Source organism: Tamandua tetradactyla, chromosome 14 (genome assembly GCF_023851605.1).
Source record: "Tamandua tetradactyla isolate mTamTet1 chromosome 14, mTamTet1.pri, whole genome shotgun sequence".
NCBI classification, from domain to species: domain Eukaryota; kingdom Metazoa; phylum Chordata; class Mammalia; order Pilosa; family Myrmecophagidae; genus Tamandua; species Tamandua tetradactyla.
This window is the reverse complement of record NC_135340.1, coordinates 67,472,099-67,495,980: the sequence shown is the minus strand read 5'-3', so window position 1 is coordinate 67,495,980 and position 23,882 is coordinate 67,472,099. Positions and strand designations below refer to the sequence as shown.

General features: G+C 36.9%; 1 protein-coding gene across 3 annotated transcripts; it reads left to right on the top strand.

Annotated features, from left to right (window-relative positions):
* The first annotated feature begins 966 nt into the window (after positions 1-966).
* ARPP19 (cAMP regulated phosphoprotein 19) lies at positions 967-23,662 on the top strand. 3 transcript variants are annotated; one of them, XM_077127931.1, is made up of 4 exons: positions 977-1,079; positions 1,272-1,326; positions 15,897-16,019; positions 19,599-23,662. In XM_077127931.1, exons 2-4 carry the CDS (start codon positions 1,282-1,284, stop codon positions 19,767-19,769), a joined length of 339 nt encoding a protein of 112 aa, XP_076984046.1. In that variant the 5' UTR covers positions 977-1,079; positions 1,272-1,281; the 3' UTR covers positions 19,770-23,662. The 3 variants fall into 3 exon arrangements, with proteins under 3 accessions (XP_076984047.1, XP_076984046.1, XP_076984045.1); XM_077127932.1 differs by lacking the exon at positions 1,272-1,326 and having other exon boundaries at positions 967-1,079; XM_077127930.1 differs by lacking the exon at positions 977-1,079 and having other exon boundaries at positions 1,144-1,326.
* The last annotated feature ends 220 nt before the right edge of the window (positions 23,663-23,882 follow it).

Sequence of the window (23,882 nt, the reverse complement as noted above, 5' to 3'; positions counted from 1 at the left end):
ATGAATTCACCATCGCCCAAAGTCTGCGCCTCAGAACTTCAAACCATCTTTCAGGAACAGAGTCACCTACACTGAATTACTATATGTGTCTGTCTATTAGATTTTTAACCTGAGCTCAAAATACATTGATATAGGACATATACCCATATGCCAGTTTATTAATAAAACTGTAATTGTTAGCTGCTCTAGGAAGCTTACCTAATGCATTCTCTCTTCTCTCCAAAGTTCTGCTTAAACGAAAAACAAATTTTCAGTAGGTTACTTTGTAACCTGCAGCCTCTATATACTAGGGGGCAATCTTATTTCCAGGTTTTTGGTGGACATGTATTTGTAAATACCATGCACTGGCCTAGGTATTCAGAGGCCCAGGATAAAGAGAAATATAGAGTCATGGAATTTGGCAATTAAAAAAGGCAGTGGGGGAGGTTGGTGGCAGCAGTCTCAGTAAAGTTGTAGGAGAGAACCTCTGGGTTGTAGGAGTCAGACAAATGAACGGAAGTTGAATTCCCTCATCAGATATTTATCTGTATCTATGAAGCCGTAGGCTCTGGGAGTAAATTATAAGCAAATACGGAAGCGCTCCCTGCTCTGACATGGCTTATGTGAGCAAGAAAGGTGACTTTAATAAAATAATCACAACAATTACAGAATAATGATACAGTATCTGTTGGAGAGGAACTATACAAGAGCTGCGATAACATTTAACAGGTGGCTCAGGAAAGGTTTCCCTGAGGCGGTGATACAGGGTTGTGGATGTGAAGGATGAATGGGGTTACAAAGGTGAAGCAGGATCGGGAGAGACTTGCAGAGAGGGTCAGCACAGAGTTTTAGAGGACCTAAAAGAAGTCGAGAGCGAGGAGAACAGGAAGAGGCTGGGGGGCGTGGAAACAACATAAAACTGGAATAGAAGGATTCCGAAACGACAGGAAAGGGCGGGGAAAAGCGGGGTCTCTTATAAACTACAATTCCCAGGAACCACTCGGCAGCCACAAACGGATATGAGGAGCGGCGCGAGCCGCGACCTTTGAAGGAAAAAAAGGAAGTGCTTCGGCGGCGCGGAGCCGGAGAAGCGGCGTTAGGTAGGTGGAGGTGCGGCGCGGGAGGGGCGGCTGGGCGGCAGCGGGTTGGGGCCGCGCCCACCGCGGGGCTCCGGGTCGTCATAAGGCGGCGGCCATCTTTGCGGGCGGCCCGGGCGGGCGCTCCGGGAGCGGGAACAGGCGGCGGCCTCGGCCCCTCGGTAATCGCCTCTTTTCCCGGCGTCTGATCTGCAGAGGGAGCGCTATGTCCGCGGAAATCCCTGAGGCAGCCTCCGCGGAGGAGCAGAAGGTGAGTGTGTACGAGGAGCGGGCCAGGGGAGTCCGAAGGCCCCAAGCCGTCCGTGCCCCGGGCGGGCCTGGCGGGCGGGCGGGCTGCGCGCGGTCCCTCTGCGGCCGCGTGGGCATGGGCGGGCCCCACATGCCGTCCGGTGACGCCGGGGCATAGTGCTGCATGTTCCGGTGCGCGTCGGCTCGGGAGTGGAAACACTCCACAATCGACTTCTCGCAAGAACTCTTGTAATTGACACCAACGTTTTGGGAGTTGAGTGTTTCTCCATGCTTTTTCCCAGACAGGCCTTTTAAGGAACCACTTGATTTGCCGCATTTTTCCTTAACTGTTTAAGCATACGTAACGACCAGAATTCAGCCCTTTCTGTATAACCTAAGTTTTTCTGTGCGCTTCACTTTACTCAGGAAGTTTTATTTTTCCCCTTGAAGAGCTCTCCAACTGTTTGCGTTGTAGGCATGCCCCGTAATGCCAGTCGCGTATATTTGGGTGTTGCATTAGACCTGGATTGGAATTTCATATCCAACACTAAGTAGTCATATTTACTAAACTCTTTACGTTTCACTTTCCTCGTCTGCGAAATGGGAATGATAGCACTTGCTTCAAGCGGTCGTGAAACTTAAATGAGGCTGTTAACGTATATAATTAGCAGCGTGTGCTTAAAATTGTTAGCCGATGAGGATTCGCGTGCGATACACGACTAAAACTCCAGAAGTTCGAATTTTAAGGTTTTCACTAACATAGTGAATCCATTTTTTCTTGGAAACATGGGAATATTTTGCAAACTCACCCGTAGTATCTCTGATGTGGGGCTATATGCCAGGAATCAGTACAGTGCAGTGTAGTTCATATTACGGATATAGATGCTGTATATTTTATCTAGGCTAGTCCTTGCCCCTTCCGTCTTAATTATTTCTGGTATTTTGCCCTGCTGGCTATCTAGGTCCATGGTATCTTGTTTACTAAATTGTTTATGGAGAATTACCAACATTTTTTTCTTAAATATCAGGCTGCGTTACCATAATTAAGATTCGGTTTAGTGCTTGAACTTTGTAAAGTTTTCTGTTTAATATTGACCCATGTTCTTCATCAGCTTAGAAATTGGATTCTTGTTTTCAACCCGTTACATGTGTTCTTAACCATCTCACCTTCTCCTGCATCAGAGGTTCTGTTTTAACATTATTTGTAACGTAGTTGAAGAGAAAAACAACAAAACAGCAATTGCTTAAATGAGATTGGCCAGCCAAGTTCCCTTACTGGGGAGTATTCAAGTAAGTTTTCACATTGTGCCCAAAAAATGGACTTGAGCGGCAAAAAATAAATAATTTAAGGATTAAAATCTTATCAGTAATATTAGTTTATTATAGAGCATGTGTTGTTAATTATTGCTGGGATTTAGGAACCCAGAAAAAATAACAAACCCTTGTTCTATGGTGGTTTCACCTAAACACTGAAATTAACCTCAAACTTGACTTCTCTGCACAATAATGTGCTATGTCTCCCAAAGATTTGTTAAAATGTTGTCAAAGTGTGGTGTTAATTTTTAGAGTGCAAATGCTTTTACTTCAACAGCCTAATGTTTTGTCTCCTAACAATACTGAGGATATTCTGAGTATTTTCTCTTAAGTATTTCTTATTGAGTATCTACGTTAAAAATTGATTTCAGGTCCTTTGGCTTTAGGGTGTCATTAATACAAAAATATGTTAGGAATATAATGAGCCTTCTTGAATTGAGAATTGTCTGTAAATGTTAAATGCCAGGAGCATGGTTACCATGCCTAAACATGAGGAAAATGTGCAGTGTCACTTCTAGATTCCTGTGGGCCAATCACCTTTTCTTCTGTTTGGAATAACAATTAAATGACCTAAAAAACTGGGTTATTTATTGTCTGTGCATCCAGTTGACCTTTCAGTTTAAGCCAAAGTATTCTGCTGAAATACCTTTATACTTTTATGGTAGTTCAGCCTATTGCTTCTGAAAAATTAAGGAGGCAGGAAACTGCATGGGGTAAGAGCTAAGTTACAATTTCTCCACTTTAAGTGCTATGGGCACCCTTGTTAAGAGAAGGGAACTGTACGGATGCTTATTTTTTACATTAGAATATTAAATTCATCAAACATAATAAGTATGAACTTTTACAACTCTTAAGCTAAAACAGATACAGACAAAACCAGTAAAATTCTGAATTATTCAGCATAGCATATTGCTTTGCTGAAACGAAATTTCCTGTATAGTGAGAGTATTGTAGTAATTATTAAGTGCAGGGGCTTTTTGAGTATGACCAGTTAAAATGCCTCTAGGCCGTGTAATGATGCACTTCTACCACTTTTCTCTTTTTTAACTTTTTCACAATTCTCCTTTTTCAAAATAAGCTGTGAGGTCGTTTTCACCATTCAGCTCTGTTCTTTTCTCATTAGCATAGACAATTGGAATAGTACTGCTAAGTCTCTGTCATAGCACACAGTCACATAGTACTACTTAGATATGACATGGCAACTCATATGCTCCAGTCTATGTTTACAGTTTTCTTTTAGATTATCACAGTAATCTAAGTAAAAACAAGAGATTAAAAAATTTTAGCAGAGACCTTCACGAATAACACTGAGTGAAGACAGACCTGCCCTGCTGGCGAGAAAGGTGCCTAAAACAGATAATTCTGTTCTTACCATGAGCCGCTGGAGCTCAGGAACCTATCTTTATCTTTCAACACCTAGCATTGTGCCTGGTATTATTCAGAAAATATTGGCTGAGTGAATTTTCTTCAGAACTTTTCTGTTGAAACCCTTGTTGAAAGAATATTCCAATATGAATGGCAATGCTAGTACTGCAGTTTAAAAAGAAGACTAGACCATGATAATATAAAAACCTTTACTGATTTCTCCTTAAGAAGACTGAACAAAACCCCATACACATTACTATTCATTTTTTTTTAAGTGAAAAAATATCTCAATAGCAAGTACTCTAGAGATTTTATTGTAAGATTCCTCAAATTAACAAGATGTTGTCTTGGAAGTGGCTAACTAAAGTAGAGCTCAAAATGTTTCTATCAGTTTAAGAAATATGCTTGATGTCTTTGTGGGCATTGGAAGAGGCAGAGAAGAGCCATTTTAATTACTTATATATATATCAATAAAGAGTGGGTATGAATTGCTTTTCCGCTTTTCCTTTTTTTTTAATTGCAGTTGATATTGGTATTTAGCACCTGTTTCGTTTTTTTAAGAAAATATTTCTATTGACATATCTTCATGCACTATGCAGTCCATCAAGTATACAATCACTGGCTCACAGTTTCATCACGTAGTTGTGTATTCATTACCATGATCATTTTTAGAACATTTGCATCACTCCAAAAAAAGAAATTAAAAGAAAAAAACATACATCCTAAACCTCTTATCCCTCCTTCTCATTGACCACAAGTATTGCAACCTACGCCCCCCCCCTTTTTTTGTGCCTTATCCCCCCCCTGTTATTTATTTATTGGTCCTTATTTTTTTACTCATCTGTACATACCCTGGATAAAGGGAGCATCAGGCACAAGGTATTCACAATCACACAGTCACATTGTAAAAGTTACATAGTTACATAATCATCTTCAGGAATCAGGAATCTTAATATGTTAATATGTTAAGAATGTTCATGTTTGTATGTTGTTATGTTCTGTCAATTAAAATAAAAAACTTTTTATAAAAGAACACCCAGAGCTCTATCTGGGATCGTACAAAAGTTGCATTCACTAAGTTTGATTTTGAGACTCCTACAACTTCTGTATGGTTCTTCCTAGGCCAAAATAATCCTGAAATCCAGAGGGGCCAGCCTCTCCAAGAACATCACCCAGTTCCATCCCTCTATCCCACGTTATCGACACCCTTTTTCAACATGAAAAAAGTTAGAATGGACATTACCCAAATATCCCTAAAGATTGGTGAAAGAATCAAAGGAGAAGGAGGAGTTATAACAGAGAAAATTTAACAAATGAGTATGACTACTGAATACTGAATATTGGTATTTATTTTTAGTCTCCAGTGTCTTGGAGCAGCTAGAAGGAAAACCCTAAAATTGTAGAACTGTAACCCATACCAGACTTTGAAATCTGTTCTCTAGCTACCTGTTAAAATGTATTCTTTTTTTGTATATGTATTTCACAATTAGAAATATTTTAAAAATTAAAAAAAAAAGGTCATCTGACATGGCTGATCATTCCCTCCTCTTTAAAACACTCTTCCCTTGACATCTAAGCTGTCCTCCTGATTTTCCTCCCATTCTCCCTATTTTGTTGATCATATTTTATGTCATGATTTTTAATATCATATGTATACTGAAGAGTCTCAAAGCTTCAGTCTAGGTATCTCCCCTTTATTCCAGATCAGTATATATAACTGCCTCTTTAGCATGCCACTTGAATGTCTAACAGAAGTATCAAACTTAACATGTCTAACTGACCTCCTGATCCCCCACAAAGCTGCTCCTTTTCCAGTCTCTTATTTCAGTTCACAGTCATTCTGTACTTTAGACTCCTCCATGCCAACTTTGACTCCTCTCTCTCAAACCCATGAATCTATCAGTAAAACCTCAGCTTTACTTTCAAAATATATCCACTGCTACCAGCCGTAATCACCATCACATTTTGCCTAGAATCTTATAAGAACCTAATAACTCCTCTTTAATTCCCCAGTACCTTCTCCAAGAATCCAGATTGAGATATACTCCTAACCTAAATCCTTAGCTTTGTCATACACATCCATCAAACAACTGTAGAAAGAATAGCAAATGCACAGCCTTGTATACCAAGTTAGACTAATCATGTCACTGGAAAAAGTGAACTACATAATATCTAAAGGTCTTCCAGTTCTAAAAATTCTGCACGGTATATACACAAAAGTTGTGGCTATACTGTTCTTTGCAGTTTTCTGTATTTCTATAAATTTTGCTAAGTAATAATGAAAATAAAACTAAGGGTAAAAAAGAATCAGGAATTAGTTCAACAGTTTCAGTTACTTCCCTGTAGCCACTCCAATATACCATAAACTAAAAAGAGATATCTATATAATGCATAAGAATAACTTCCAGGATAATTTGACTCTTTTTGAAATCTCTCAAATTTCTCTCTTCCCCCTTTTGCTCAAGAAGGCTTTCTCAATCCTATGATACCGGCTCCCAGCTCATCCCCAGGAGTCATGTCCCATGTTGCCAGGGAGATTTATACCCCTGGGAATGATATCCCATGAAAGGGGGAGGACAGTGAGTTTACCTGCCAAGTTGGTTTAGAGAGATAGGCCACATATGAGCAGCAAAAGAGGTTCTCTGGTGGTGGCTTTTAGATGTAGTTATAAGTAGGCTGAGCTTCTATTTTGCAGGAGTAAGTTTCATAGCATTGAGCCCCAAAATCAAGAGTTTGGCCTCTGTTCGTTGGCCCCAGTGCGTGGGAGAATATCAGAAATTCCCCAGGTGGGAAAGTTTAGTATTTCTTCCTTTTGCCCCATTGCCTCTAGGGGGCTTTGCAGATAACTTTTTTATTCTCTGCCCAAATTACTCTGGGATGTATTAGGGGCATCACACTGACCTGTACAAACCAACAAGATCTCACTCCCAATCAAGAAACCATGTAATTAAACTGACCATATAAGTGAAATTAGATACTATGCTACTAAAAATATAAATTTTGCACCAAATAAATATCTCTTCCTTTGTTTCACACAGAAGTTGAAGTTTTAAAATATAAACCATATCGTCCTTTACCCTGTGTTTTGGTTTGTTAAAGCTGCCGCAATACAATATACCAGAAATGGAACAGCTTTTAAAAAAGGAATTTACTAAGTTGCAAGTTTAAGGTTCTAAGGCTATAAAAATGTCCAAACTAAGGCATCCAGGGAATGATACCTTGATTCAAGAAAGGCCAATGGGTCCAGAACACCTCTTTGAGCTGGGAAGGTATGTGGTTGGCATCTGCTGGGGTCTTTGGCTTCTCCTTTCAAACAGCTTCCCAGGGAGCCTTTTCTTTCTTCATCTCCAAAGGTCTCTGGCAGTGTCACCTCTTCCTGTGCTTTCCAGAATTGTTCCCTCTTGTAGGACTCCGGTAAGCAACCTCACCTTGAATAGGTGGAGATGCATCTCCATGGAAATCACCTAAGCAAAAGATCCCACCCAACAATATTGAAAGATTGTTAAATATTTTATCAGTCCTCGAGTATTGAGGATTAAAGAACATGGCTTTTCTGCGATGCACAACATTTTCAGACCAGCACACCCTGTATTCTGGTTTACCTTAGTCCTGGCCAGATCAGCTTCATTCATTTCTTTACTTAAAAAGTCTGATCAGGGCGGGCCGCGGTGGCTCAGCGGGCAAAGTGCTTGCCTGCTGTGCCGGAGGACCTCGGTTCGATTCCCGGCCCCAGCCCATGTAACAAAAAACGGAAAAACAAAATACAATAAAACAAGAAAATGTTTAAAGATGTTTCCCTTTCTTCCTTCCTTCCTTCCTTCTCTCTGTCTTTCCTTTAAAAAAAAAAAAAAAAAAAAAAAAAAGTCTGATCATTTTTTTCAACTTTTTAAGCAGTTGCTGTGTGGGATAATGCTCATTTTCATAGCTTCAGGGCTCTAACTAGTATCAAGTATCATACAAATACCTGAAGTTCCAGGGAATGGCCAGGTTATACACAAATAGCTCAGCATCTCAGAATTTAGAAATAACAGTTAAAACTCTGAAATAGATATGACTACTATAAGACCTTGCAACCTAGGAAACTTTACAATAGGCCTTCACCTGGTAGCCTATGCTTTCAATTTCAGTTCTCCAAATTTGTATGTTATAGTGAGGCCTGATAATATTTGTCATTTTGTTTCGGACGTTTCATTGAACATACTCTTTAAGGTTCATTCACCTAATTACTTGCCTCACAACTTCATTCTTTCTTGCAGCCTCTCAACGTTCCATTGTATGTATACACCACAGTTCCACCTTCCATTCCTCAATTGATGTACCCTTAGACCACCTCCATCCATTGCAAATCAGGAATACTGCTGCCATAAACACCAGTGTGCAAATTTCCATTTGTGTCCCCACTCTCAGTTCCTCTAAGTATACACTTACCAGTTGCAGGATCAAACGACAACCCCACCCCTAGCCTCCTGTGCGATCACCACACTGCCCTCCAGAGGGGCTGTACCACTTTTTTTCACTACCAGCAGTGATTAGGTACGTCTCTCACCACATTTTCTCCAGCAGTTGTATTTTTGTTCATTTTTAAAGTTTTATTCACACATCATACAGTCTAACTTAAGTGAAAAATCAATGGTTTCCAGTATAATCTTATAGCCATGTCTTCACCACCACAATCTATTTGGGAACATTTCCTTTTTTTTCTGCAAAGAATACCCCATCATTCCCCCCCTCCCCCATTGACATTTAGTTTTGGCATATTGCCTTTGTTACATTCAGTGGAAGCATATTACAATGTTACTGTTAACTATAGACCCTAGTTTGCATTGATTATATATTTTTTCCTTTATGCCATCCAATTTTCAGTACCTTGCGATCTCATTGTATGTGAAAACATTCTTACATTTGTACATTTAATCATAGTCATTGTCTATTCTAAGCATTGCTAAGCTATTATCTTAGTCTTTATCCTCTGTCTTTCCTTCTGGTGTCATACGTGTCCCCAGCCCTTCCCCCGCAAACATACACTCAGCTTCATTAGGTATACTTATATTATTGTGCTACCATCATTGTGCTATCCATTTCTGGATCTTTATATAATCAGTCATGTTGTACATTCTGTAGTCCTTTAGCACCAAATGCCCAATCTCTACCCTATTTCTATTTCCTGATAACCTGTCAGCACCTGTTTTGATACTGCCTCTGGTAAATAAAAGGCTGAAGAGTTTTTCCATTCAGAGAGCAACATGCTAGCTTGGTCTGTGTGCATTAACATTTAAAAATGTTTCCTCTAGCTACCTTAACAGGCTTGTGGTACAAGTTTGTTAGGTTTGCCTCTGTTGTTTGTACAAGACTTTACTTACCGACCTCTGTTCCTAAACCTGCAAGTTTACCTCTGTTTCTAAACCTGCAAGTTTCTGCATTATGAAATATTTTTAAGATGAACTGATGGTGAAATTGTCAAGTTTTAGAACGTTTCTTAGCTTTGTTGAAACAATTGAAATACATTGTAATTGTTCCTTTGGCAGAACACTTTTATTGAATACCCATTAAATTCTAGGCACTGAACAAGCAGCAAGTACAACAGTAATTTTCCAAAAGAGGTTAATATGGTATTAGTACCTTCCTGGCAGTATCCAAAGGATTTGTTGGCATTCATTAATCTTTTTAACTTATACATCAGTCAGTGCATCAGTCAATCAGGAAACCTATTGCCAAGCAGAGAATTTGCTTAACATGGTCAGGTTTTTATTGCTGATGTTGCTTTGTAATTCTTCTCTGCTGAAGGTTGCAAAGTAGCATCAATCATTTAGAGTTACTGTCTTCCATAATTGACTACAAAATAATCCTTGATTATTTGAATGTCCTCTTTATATGTATGTTTTTGTAATTTATACCCCACATATTTACAGAAAGAATTTCTAATGTAGTTCTACAGTACAGTTCACAGAAGTGTGAGCTCTTAACCTTGGTAAATGTTGGGTCCTATGCCAGGCATAGGAAATACAAAGATTGTCATTTGGGGTATATATACTTGTCTGGAAGATAACGCATTAAAATACTGTTCTTAAGTATCTTTTTTTAAAATATGTCATGAAGATATATTTCTATTGTAATATCCTAGGTTTCTGTTCTCCCAGTTTAAAATTCAGAAAGAAATGTGGTTAAGGGAATTAGGTTATAAATTATTAGAAGGGATAGAGATATGAAAGGGAGGAAGGCAATGTTTTCAGAAGTAAAGGATGGCAGAAAGCTATTGATCTGCAAGAGCAAGCACTGTTCTGAGCCCAGTCTTCTTGGACTGCCATGTAGCTGCTGCAAGAGCTCATGATTATCTCTTGGATGCTCCCTGCCAGGAGTCCACATCAGCTACTGCTGCCATTGTCTGCGTCAATCACCAAGAGCAGAATAGTTTATTTCTCCCTGCCTTTTAATCTGGTGTAGGTACCATTGGCAGTACCTAATGGGAACTGTCTGAGAAATAGTTTCAGGCTTCCTCTACCTGTAATGATACACAGGTGCATTTAGAAAAGGGCGCTTGTAGGCTGAATGCTAGCTGACAAAGTCTACCACTTGGTCTGTTATTTACACTTCTATCCACATACAAATCTGTGGCTGTATCAGAACACTGGTCAATGTACCCAGCATGTAAACTTACAATAAGGTCCTAGAACTGGCTGTATCTGCAGAGGTTTAAAAGTGTTCCTGTAAGATCAATGAAAAGTATTATGGAAGTCTTGTTGGTATTTATCACATTTTAAAAATATAACTTAGTTTGTATACTTTTTCCCTTTTTTTGGTGTTAAATGCAACTGAAATTCTGAATCCAGCTAGGAAGTTACAACTAACAAGGACTTGCCGTTATACTATGTTATTTGGCAAGAAAGTTTAGAATTAGTTTGTTTTTCTAGGGCACTCTATAAATCCATTCAAAGTCTTTAAGTGACATTTTCCTGCAAAGAAGGGAAGGTTGTTACCCACGTACCAAAATTTTTAAGAGTCTCTCCTAGATATAGAGAACTAATTCAAATCAAAGAAAGAAAGAATTGAGTGCTTTTACTTCCCAGGCCCAAGAAAGGTAAATGGCTTTAAGATTCTGTGAACATCCCTAATATGAAGGTGCTAGGACTTAGCTGCAGTCAGCTTGAAATCGTTTTCAACCAATGTCAGTTAAAAACTGTACATGGAAGCCCAAGAGTAGATCACTTCTCCCAACACCACTTCTAAGGAACACCCTTTGGCCCCAATAGATGGCCTACAGTGAAGGCTGAACCACAGAGAAAAAGCTGTGTGGTGACCTGGGCCACCTTCGTACACTCAAATGGTAGCCTTCAATGTATATTATTTCTCCATCTTTTATGTTGAGTAAATGGGATTTAGGTTCTAAAGTCAGTAAAGCACAAATCACATATAATTAAAATCACCCTTGAAAAATCCCAGGAAAGGCTCAGTTGCATTGGAGAGTGGCACATTAATTCTTAGGTCAAGTAATCACTTTTTTTGTCCAGGGTTTTAACAGATGGCTGATTTTTTTCAGTTTAGTGCCAATTGGGATAGTTGGCTTGTCTTGTAGGGGTTGAGGTTTGGGGTGGGGGGGGCAGTGCATGGTTCGAGAATCGAACCTGGGTCTCCCGCATGAAAGGCAAGCATTCAGGTCTCCTGCATGAAAGGCAACCTTTAGGGGGTTGAGTTTTTAAACCCAGACCATCATATGAAAGACAACAACGAGTTGGAACTAACATGGGAACAGCAAATTTGCATTAGACACCTCCCACTTGAGCTCTTTCTGGCACATGCCCTTCTTCAGTGAAATGGTTGGCAGGTTCTCTAAATTCTCTTATCTCTGGCTAGGAACATAGTTGAGTTTTTAGTACATCAAGTGAATGAATGATATGATCACTATAAAATCAGGGAAAATCACCATAAATGCATGAAACAATTTCAGCATGAAGGAAGAAAACAGAACACTTGAAGCAAAAAGGGAGCATGCATATAAAATAAAAAGGGGCCCCATAGAAAGAGGTATTTTTTTTTCCTTTTTTTTAAATTGTGGAAAATAATATATATACAAAAAAAGCAATAAATTTCAAAGCACAGCATAATAATTAGTTATAGAACAGATTTCAGGGTTTTATATGGGTTACAGTTCCGGTTTTAGGTTTTTACTTCTAGCTGCTTAAAGAAATATCAATATAACGATTCAGCAATCATACTCATTTGTTAAATCCTATCTTCTCTGTTATAACTTCACCTTCTACTTTGATCTTTCTTCCAGTCTTTAGGGATATTTGGGCTATGCACATTCTAACTTTTTCATGTTGGGAAGGGCCATCAAGGTAGCAGAATGAAACTAATTGATGTTCTGGAGAGGCTAGCTCCTCTAAGTTTCAGGACTTACCTGGCTTAGGAACCCATCTAGAGAGTGTAGGTTTCTGGAAAGTAATCAGAATGCATGGAACCTTTGTAGAATCTCAAATAACACCCTAGGTGTTCTTTAGGGTTGGTGCGAATGGTTTTTGTTGGGTAATGACTAACTGATAAGTAGTAATGCCTAACTGAAGCTTGTGTAAGAGTAGTCTCCAGAGTAGTCTGTCAACTCTATTTGAATTCTCTCAGCCACTGATACCTTATTTGTAACATTTCTTTTCCCCATTTTGGTCAGGAAGGCATTGTTGACCTCAAGGTACCAGGGCAGGCTCATCCCTGGGTGTCATGTCCCACACCACCAGGCAGATTTTCACCCCTGGATGTTATGTCCTACATAGGGGTGTGTGTGTAATGATTTCACTTGCAGAGTTGGGCTTAGAGAGAGAGAGGCCACATCTGAGCAACAAAAGAGGTCCTTTGGAAGTAACTTTTTAAAAAATATTTTTATTAATAAAACGACATGCACGCTTGCCATGCCAGAGACCTGGGTTCATTTCCTGGTGCCTGCCCATGCAAAAAAAAAAAAAAAAAAAAAAAAACAGGCAAACACACAGATATTCTTAACATACAAACATTCTATACATGGTACACAATCAGTGGCTCACAATATCATCACATAGTTGTGTATTCTTTGTCGTAATCATTTTTTTTGAACATTTGTATCACTCTAGAAAAAGAATTAAAAAAGAAAAAACTCATACATACCATATCACTCACCCCTCTTTCTCATTGACCACTAGTATTTCCATCTACCCAATTTATTTTAACCTTTATTTCCCATTATTTGTTTATTTTTATCCATATTTTTTACTCATCTGTCCATATCCTAGTTAAAAGGAGCATCAGACACAATGTTTTCACAATCACACAGTCACATTGTGAAAGCTATATCATTATACAGTCATCTTCAAGAAACAAGGCTATTGGAACACAGCTCTACAGTTCCAGTACTTCCCTCCAGCCACTCTGAGACACCATAAACTAAAAAGGGGATATCTATATTATATGGAAGAATAACCTCCAGGCTGACCTCTCAGTTATGTTTGAAATCTCTCAGCCACTAACACGTTACTTTGTCTCATTTGTCTGTTCCCCTTTTTGGTCAAGAAGGTTTTCTTAATCCCTTGATGCTAAGTCCCATCTCATCCCGGGATTTCTGTCCCACATTACCAGGTAGGTTTACCCCTGGGAGTCAAGTTCCACGTAGAGGGGGAGGGCAGTGAGTTCACTTGCTGTGTCGCCTTAGAGAGAGAGGTCACATCTGAGCAACAAAAGAGGTTGTCTGGGGGTGACTCTTGGGCCTAATTTTAAATAGGCTTAGCTTTATCCTTTGCAGGTATAAGTTTCATAGGGGTGAGCCCCAAGATCATGGGCTCGATCTTTTGATTTGGTTGTCCCCACTGCTTGATAGAATATCAGAAATTCTCCAAATGGAGAAGTTGAATATTGCCCCTTTTCTCCCATTTCCCCAAGGGAACTTTGCAAATTCTTCTTTATTCACTGTTCAAATCACTCTGGAACTTATCGGGGCATCACACTAATTTGGACTAACCAAGAAAATCTCATGCCCTAGTCAGGATTCCATGTACTTATGGCATTAACTAAACTGACCATACAAGTTAAATAAGGAAATGCACTACCCAACATAGAAATTTTGCACCAAATAAACATCTCTCCTTTTAGTCTCACACAGAAGTTGAAGTTTTAAAACATGGATTAGCATCCTTTACCCAGTCTTCTGATATATCTTAGTCCTATCCAGATCAGCTTCATTCATATCTTTACTTGGTATCTGATCACTTTTTCAACTTTTTAAACAGTTTCTGTATGTCGTAGCGCTGACTTTCATAGCTTTAGAGCCCTAATGCTGAATTTCATGGGTCACATAAATACCCAACATTTCTGGGAAGACCAGGTTATATACGAACAGCTCAGTATTTCAGAACCGTTAACACCTCCTGAATATTTGTGTCTGCTGTAATAGTTTACAATCTAGGACCCTTTACAATAAGCCCCAACCTGATAATCCATGCCCTCAACTTTAGTTCACCGAATTTTTATATTAAGGTTAGTCCATATGATTGAGGCATGATAATATTTGTTTTTATGTTCCTGACATTTCATTCATCACACAGCTCTTAAGGTTCATTCATGTAGTTGCATGTCTCACATGGAAGTAGCTCTTAAGCATAACTATAGGTAGGCTAAGCTTCTCTGCTACGTAAATAAGGTTCACAAGAACAAGCATCAAGATCAAGGGCTTGACTTACTGGCTTGGGGATCCCTAATAAAAACAAGTGTATTTGGCGGCAGCAGCTTTTATTCTCAAAATCCTTCAAGACTAAAAATAAAAAAATCTAAAAGCACATAAGTGTTTAAGATATAAGAGAAATGTCAACAATATATAAAGTATTCTATTAAATGAATAAAGCTAATTATAAAGCATATATGAATATAATTTTGAGCAAAACAATATGCAAGAAATTGTATGAATTTTTTTCTTCATTTCCTAGATTGATAAATGATCTACTTGCTCTAAGAACAGTGGAGTGGGTGTGACATTTATATATTTAAATTCCTGTTCATAAATAATCTGGAAGAATTTTGTGATACATAGGGGTCATAATTTTGCTGATCTAGCATACCGTAAGTGAATCCATTAGCTAGAAAGTGTGCCCTGCCAGTTGGCTGGCCTTCCCTTCTTGGGCAGCTATGATTTTTCTTGATTCGTTCCTTCTTGTGTAGTACTTGCATGAGGTGATAAACATTTTTACTGTAAAATATGACTTTTAGAAAGAAGGTAGACCTTATCAAGGGTGGTGTTAAAAATGAATAAGCTCTAGGTATTGACAGTCCTCAGTCAGAAAACAGGTTTTTGATACATGAAAGAATGAGATCCTTGACCTAAACAGTGTTTGTCTTAAACATATGCCAAATTAGGCAATAATGGCATGCAGAGACATGATGATTGAAAGATTACATGACATCTCTCTCCTTTGCAGATATCAGGATATTCTGTATTTATTCAGGGAAAATGTGCTAGTAAATAGGCTTTGAATTTCTAGTAAATTATTAAAGCTTCAGGTCATACATGATTTTGGATAAACAGGAGATCAAAAAGATCTTTTGTGTTTCAACAGTTTTAGGATGATTTTCTAATTATAGGCAAGAGCTGAAAAGAGTTCCTTAGAAGGCAACTGACTATAAATGTATTATACATGATTGGAAAGTAATGGCAAGCAAGACTTCAAAGCTGAGCTCTCTTGATATTTTTATCTAATGTGTGGGGTGTTACACATGCATCACAGTTATAATAGAACTATCACATGGATCATTTGGAAAACAAGAAAGAGATGTTTTAAACCTATGCTGGATTTCTTAGTCTGATGCTGCAGTGTTTGACATTGGACGGTTAAAATAATACAGATATTAAAAGGTGAATTATTTTAAATAATTGATAGAGAAGTAATTTATTTAAAATTATTTCAGGAAATGGAAGATAAAGTGACTAGTCCAGAGAAAGCTGAAGAAGCAAAATTAAAAGCAAGGTATCCTCATCTAGGTCAAAAGCCTGGAGGTTCAGATTTCTTAAGAAAACGATTACAGAAAGGGGTAAGTACTTGAGTGTAATGCTTAAGAATTCAGTGTGTTGACAGATATTATGAAACAGATGTCTGTTACATAGTTCTGTTCCTTTACTGAGCGTTTATATCTGTAATATTTCTTCAGTATTTTATTTTTTCCATTTTATAAGCATGTATAAGAATCAGTAACATTATATAAACTACTTTAGTCACTTAGAAAAGTATAGATACTAATATACCAGAACCCATGTACCCACAACCTAGAGTTTAATATGTTAGTATTTTGCCATTTTTACTTCAATATTATCTTTGTAAGAAAGAAAATTTTATAGATGTAGTTGAAACCTACTGTGTGTATATACAATGCAATCCCTCTTCTCCCCAAAAGCAACCACTGTCAGAAGCTGTATTTATCCTTCTTGTCCATATTTTTAATATATACAGTGCATAGGGGGATCTTTCAAATATTCAAGAAAAGCATTAAGGTACCTATAGATAAAGCATTTTAGCAAAAGAAATAGTTATTAAATACAGAGAAAAATGTTATACATGATAGAAATCCATGAAATGTACGTTAGATCAGTCGTACCATATTAAATATACAACTAAGTTAAAAAATATTTAAAATAATTCCTCCTGATGAGGTTGAAGTTAAATGAAGCTAATAAGTTCTTTGCTTTAGTGTAGTAATTAAAATTATTATTCTCATTTTGGAAATGGATATGAATCAAGATTATAAAAATGTTCACATTCTTTGAATGCATGATCTCTTGTGGATTAATCTAAGGGTATAATTCAATGTAAGGAAAAAAATCAAGTCTGAAGACATTCCTTGTACCTTTACCTATAGCAGCACCAGTATTCAAAAGCAGATAAATGGTTAAATTATATTAAGTCACAAAATAGAATATTATGTGGTCTTTATTTATTATAAAACTGGCTATGTAAAATGAATATGTCCCAGTCTAATTATAAAACTGTTCCCTGAGGTGTGTTTTTAGTTATAAATTATGTAATCTTCTTTGACTATTAAATTGTTATTTGGATTTAGAATTTGGCTTTGTATTCATTCAGGAAACCATTTTTTCTTTCGTAATCTCTGGCATATTTTATATTGAGAGGCTTTCTTCCAGCATTTTAGGCCATTGTCTGTAATTTTCTCTTAATGACGGTTTAAGTATCTTCTAGTCAGAGTTTATAAGCATTTTATGTTGGAGTTAGTGTTGTAGATATACATATTTGAGAAGAAAGTGCTAATCAAATGAAGAAATAATTATATAGATTTGAGAAGTGAGTTCTTGAGTAATGCTGTATTTGTATCATAATGTCAACAAATAAATCTTATATTGGGGAATGAAATCTTATATTGTATTTAAAAGGTTTTTTGTTTGTTTTTAAGTCCTCCATGGCAGGCTTTTTCAGTATTTCCTCTGTCACACTAGTTAGTGAGCTTTGCAAATTACCTTAGTTTATTTTTCATTTGAAAGATTTTGATTAGATGTTACTTTTGTTTTACTGTACTATTATTAATGCTCATATTAAGTAACAAGGATTAACGCCTACTTTAGATTTTTAACAGTTTGCCCACGTACACTGTGGTGACATAGACTGTTGGAGCTGGGAGGAATATCACATCAAGCTTTCTCATCTGTGTCTTTTTCCATACAGGCAGAATTTGTGAAATCCCAAGAAGACTGAAGATACAGTTTTAAAGAAACCTGGCTTTAAAAGTTTAACTGTCATGTTAGGAGATGACTTAGTCTTAGCACAATTATAAATACTGATGTATGGGCCCTAGATTTGGATGGGAGAAGTCTTTTTTAAAATTGTCTTCCATATGATACAGAGTATGTTTTTTTGATTTTCAAAAGATTTTCATAAAAAACTCAAAAAATTTAAAAGTTGTTAAAGACAACTAATATCACGCTCTGTGGATCCCAGTTAGATTTGTCTAGCCACACTAACTTTAATTCCTTTTCCCCAAGCAGTGTAGTCTGATCTGCAGTTTAGTGAGATCCCCTTATTACGAACTTTTATTTACTATAAAATAAGTATCATTAGATACTGACTTCTTTACCTTGAGAAAAATCTACCTAAAATTTGCTTTGTCAATCAAAGTTTTCACTTTGTGCTTTTGACTCGGTAAGAAATTAGGCAGGCTGCTCTGTTTCCTTCCAGAGGCTACTAAACTTCAGGAACGGGTCTCTAATATATTAGTATGTCAGAAGTTCTGAGATATGCTCCACCACCACCCCCAAATCACTTTAAAATACCATGCAATAGTGAAGCTGTATCAAGCCTTAGAAGGGCCTGGTCAGAGTTTCCTTGTCACTGCTCAGTATGTATGTATAGTGACACATGAAAAGCAATTTATAACTTTAGATCCTTTGGCCTTAGGCCCAGATCTAAGGCCTTTGGCTTATCAATGAGTAGAACAGTCCTTTTGAGGAAGGTAGCCTGTTAGAGCTTTTCTTGGGCCATTCAGCAATCTTATGCTAAGCTGTGAGTTCCTGGCTACTTCATTTTAACATGCGTCATCTCTGAAGTCTCTGAGAGAACTTCCCTTTCCCCCTTCATCTTTGGTCCAGGACCTCATCTCATACCTGGAATATTCCCTACTAACCCACCCTACTAACATGAGGTTCTGGTCCTTTGAACAGCTGTAGCACCTTGGGTACTTAAAAAATAGATGATTTACTCGACTATTGTGCATCTTTGTATTTCTCTCCAGTTCTCACACAGTGCCTTGTATACAGCAGGCACTCAATAAATCTGGGTTAAACATGATGCTGTGAATCAGAAGCCAGGCAAATTAGTTTTTACACTGCAACAGCTCGTGTTGTTTAGCTATATTAAGATTGATCTTTAAGTCTCATTACAATTTGTATTTTAGTGATAAAAACGGCAGTTATCTTTTTCTTCCCTCCAACAAAAATGAGTGATAATTTATTCAATGTTTTTGAAAAATGGGGGAGGTATAATAATGAAAATTTTAAATGATAATTAATTTCTAGTGAAAAGTTTATTTCTTCCATTACTTGTATCATTTATATTTCAATCTTAAGTGATTTTCATGAACTGCTCTAATTGAAATCAGTGATTTAAGTTCTTTCAGAAATGTTTGTTCTCAAAAGAATACCAGCAACTATTAATAATTTTGGTAACTATGAGGTTGATTAGGGATGGGTGGTACATTCTAAATGCAAGTTTTTATATTATTTGTTATTTTCACAATAATTTAAGCAAGAGTTTCAGCCTGATTGCTCCATTAGCAAATGACAGCTGTGATTTCAGAATCCAGGTCTGTTCATTCCCAGATAGCTAGATGAAGTGGTTGATGTCAATCTTGAGCATTTTATACTAGAACCAGAGTAATCCAACTAAACCTGAAGAAGGCGTTCTTGCTTGATTTCTCAGTTTTCAATTTATGCTGGAACTCATCACAGGGACACAGTCATTTCATCTAATTAATGTTTTCATTTAAATATTTTATAGACTAAATTATTTTATATTGACAGAATGTGGTCAATCTGTATCTTAAACAGTATAATTGCATATAAAAGTTTTTAAATTCTTGTCTGAATTTACTTTTTTATTTTTCTTACAGCAAAAATATTTTGATTCTGGGGATTACAACATGGCCAAAGCGAAAATGAAGAACAAGCAACTTCCTGCTGCAGCCCCAGATAAGACGGAGGTCACTGGTGACCACATTCCTACTCCACAGGACCTTCCTCAGCGGAAACCATCCCTTGTGGCTAGCAAGCTGGCTGGCTGATTAACAGCGCTGAACTGCATGAATCTTCTAACTCCCAATATTTCTCCTTAATATGTTACTTCTCAGCTTTTTGTTTCCTTTCATTCACTGAGTCATTTGAGACTGACAGCTTTGCAGGTAGCGGTAGTGGGTGCTGCTATTGTAAGGGAATATTATATGTGTAGAGTTTTGATTAGTTTAACAGTGCACTGATGAAAAGGACATGTTAGAACAACATAAAGTAATCTACTTGAAAATAATTGTATATATTACCTAACTCCTAGTGTAGTGCTGGTTCCAACAAGCAACAAGTTTTACAATTTTAATGTTTTGGAATTTTCCTTCATCTTAATTATAGCTTTGTACGTTACTCTTATTTAATATAACCTCTATTGTATTGATTTCTTTTGGATTTTGTAAAGCAGAAGTTTAAGACCTCAAGTTGGGAGAAAGGTTACATATTTCAAACACAAACAAATAGATGGGACTCTGTGCTTAAACTTGAATGGCCTTAAACCTGTTTCAGCTTTAACAGTAGAATTTTACTTGGGCAATATTTGCCCATTCTGGTGTAACTTATGTGACTCTAGCGCTTAACAGCTGCCGGTGAAGCTAGTATTCTTATTCAGTTCTGTAGTATTAGAGTACTTTTTGTTGTTGATGTGAATGACGTGTGCATGTGCATTGACTGTTGGATTCACTTTTGTGCCATTTTTGTAAATACAATAGTTTTGCACAACCTCTCACAAATGTCTGTATTAATTTCACACTTTAAAAAAGTAGATGTGCCAACTAGAAGCACAAGAATTCCTACACAGAACTCTGTATGTCATTAGAGCTTTTGTATACTAAGAATAGTTTACAAACTGGGGCTTACAGAACACCAAATTGAAATCTTTACTCAGTCTGTCATAGACTAAGCCTTTTTCATTTGTTACTTATACCCATGACATTCAGTGGCCTTGTGCAAAAATGATATGTTGCTTAGGCATATCTTTTGTCCTATGCAGAACGTTTCATTCTGACTTTTATGAAAATTGCAATTCATGTAATTTATATAAACTTTTTTAATGTAGAAACTTTTTACTTCCGCAGTCAACTTTGGGGGCGCTAGAATAAAAACCTTCCATACTCTGTCCCTTACCCTCACCCCTCCCTTTTTTCTTCTTTGACTCAAATAGAGTTTAGCTGTTTCGTCTATTTAGAAGCATAGGTGTCTGTGTTCTTACTCTTTAAATTTGCTCTGCTGAATGCTGTATTTAGTGCAAATAATGATGTTTTCCTTATAATTTCTCAGTTGTTAATTAACCACTCTTAATCCTGTATTAGTAGTATTTGATTATTGTTTAAATAAAAGGAACTTTATGTTGAAACAAATTCTTGAGAAGACTGGCCCAGGAACCTATGTCAGGATGAGCTAAATGAATTAGGCTTGCTACAGTTAGAATAATTAACCTGATAGGTAGAATTTATCCATATTAAAATATTTAATTAGATATTTTGCTTCTATAGATGCCATTTTAAAAAATGATTGATTTAATATTACTTGTGGTTAATGTAGTTAGTAAGACTTATATTTGGGACATATTTACCACTCTTTGAAGAGCTCTTCCCATGAATTGTTCTACGTAGCATGATAAATAGGCATCAGTAGCCTAAAAGGATACCATTTTTCTCTTCATGACTAACTTGCACAGAGCCTTCTCTCTTTTGAATTCAGGCATCCTTTCTGGATCTTGGCTCCATTTATATACCTGCTTTCCTGTGACCCCAAATCCAAGTAGATGGTGCATTGTGCATTGCACCTACATTTAAAGGCTGCCTAGTTGCTCTGAGGAAAGCTTGCTGATTATCTTCCTGCTCTGCCACTCCCCAAGTCAGTAAAACAGGACAAAGTGTGACTAATGTGCTCATTTGTAGTTTTAAGGATCAGTAATATATAAATATATTTATAATGGGAGCAGGTAGGTTATTCCAAAGTGTAATCATTTTAGAATCAATTTAAGAATTACAAAATATTCCAAAGTAGAATTCCTGTAATATCCAGTCTTTTTATGGGTTTCTGTACACTATCACCATTAAATTCACATATCTAAGAAGATTAATCTGAAAGATCAGAGAGACCATGTTATTCTTGATCATGATAGGACTCCTGCTATGGTTTGGGACAGATGGCCTAAAACTCAGCCATACTGAGTTTTAGTTTGTAACATCTGATGCTAATATTTAACCTACCTCAAAACTTGTTGAGGATCTGTGAAATGCTGAGTAAGTGCCCAAAATAAAATATTGTTGATTATCTCTTTAATAAAGGTAAAATTTCCTCATTAAACCAGCCTGCCTTCTGAAAAGTCATAGTCCTTCAAAATCTCAGGATTTTCCATTGGAAAAGACCTGTCACTAAAGATTCCTAGGGTAGTTACTTAGCTTCCATTATTGGTGCTTAGCTTAGAGAGGTTTTTAATTTTTCTATTTTTTTTTTGTTGTTGTTGTTCTGCCTCAAAGCTGAGCTTATTGAAGAATGCTTCTAGGCTGTTTTACCATTGCTAGATGAAGATTTTTACTAGAAGAGCTTAATTGTTCATTTATATGATTTCAGAGTTGTGGGGAATAGCTAATTTTAATCATTGTCCTGTATAAATGAATGTTGGCGTAAACTGAAGTTGAAGATAAATATTTTATGAAAATTGGCTAAGTTCTAAAATAGATGGCCTGTTTGTTTCATGTTCCAGTAGCTCCTAATTTGGGTAGTGTTTGAGAAACATTTCATTTTTGAAAGTTAAAGGTCACTAGGACGATTATAGTTTTTGGCAAGTTGAGATCATATGGATTATAGGATTATTTTGATGAATGGGAAACAACATGTTTGTGGTTTCTTTACAAGTTGTTCAATACTCTTGTGTTGCTTACTTAAAAATACATCTTAATTTTCTTCAAGACAGGCCTGGAAGTATGTCTGCTTGTTACTACTACAATAGTTGGCATTATTGCTCTTACATGAAGGTAACAAAGCTATACCTCTGAATATTCATTGATATTTTTTACTAAATCAGACATGTATTCTTTCTCAGTCCAAATTAGTGAAGTTTTATCAAAGCCAGAATGGAATGTCTACTCAATTTGTGCTCTAAACTTGGTGTTTGGTAATCCAGGAATATGAAGAGCGCGTCTGAGTGGCCACTCAAGTAGTTCTCTGCTGGCCTTTTCACATTCTGCAATATTCAAATATTTCCATTTTTCATTTTCCCTCTTTCGCTTTGTTTCACCTTACCCCATCTCAGCTTATTTCTTAAGCCCACTGATGGCACTCATTAAATGGTGTTTAGGGCTGATGAAATTTTCAATCCTTAATATACTTTCCAGTACACCACAAAATATTTTCCTAATCTAGATAATGACTAGTTTGAACCACTGTCCCAACTCTGCAATTCAGCATGCACTGCCAGTCTTCCCCATCTCTTATTCTCCCAATACCCCAACACACCTTGTAAAATTGCGAAAAAGAAATCTGACTGGAATTGTTAACCTAAGGATAAAACACTGATTTTTTTATACTGTTTTATTAGTTTCAGTCTTTTAAATAGGTAGGCCTGTGGATTTTTATCCTGCAAATCGATTTACTGGTAGTGTGATAGCTATTATGGATGTATTGTGTTATTTATCACTTAAGGAGCAGTTGGAAGAAAACATCTTATTTAATATTACGGTCCTAAGCCTGTTACTACATCTCTGTCATTTGTGATGCAAAATGACACCTTACCTTTACTAAAAAGGCCATGAGCAAATGGCCTTTTTGTTGAACACACCTATAAAGTTTCGAGTTTATGCTGAAATTTGTCAAATAGCCCTTCGAAAATTATACTTGTGAAATATACAAAAATAAAATAAAATTGATCTACCTAATTTCTATTCAATTTGCAGTTTTGTCTTATTTAAATGTAATATGTTTTCCAGTATAGAGAGAGACATTGATCCCTTTAGATATCAGTTACTACTATAAGTGCAAGGAATTTGACTTTTGTAGTCTTAGATTTTGTTTTAACTTAAATAATGAGTTTACACACAGAGGAAATTCAATCTACATTTACTCTTGAGAAACTGTAGAGGATGAGCAATGGTGGCTCAGTGGCAGAG

Excerpts from the sequence above, each read along its gene's own strand:
- ARPP19 (XM_077127931.1), top strand. The coding sequence starts at position 1,282 with ATGTCCGCGGAAATCCCTGAGGCAGCCTCCGCGGAGGAGCAGAAG. Across the intron at positions 1,327-15,896 it reads CCTCCGCGGAGGAGCAGAAG|GAAATGGAAGATAAAGTGAC; the intron begins GTGAGTGTGTAC and ends AAATTATTTCAG. Across the intron at positions 16,020-19,598 it reads GAAAACGATTACAGAAAGGG|CAAAAATATTTTGATTCTGG; the intron begins GTAAGTACTTGA and ends TTTTTCTTACAG.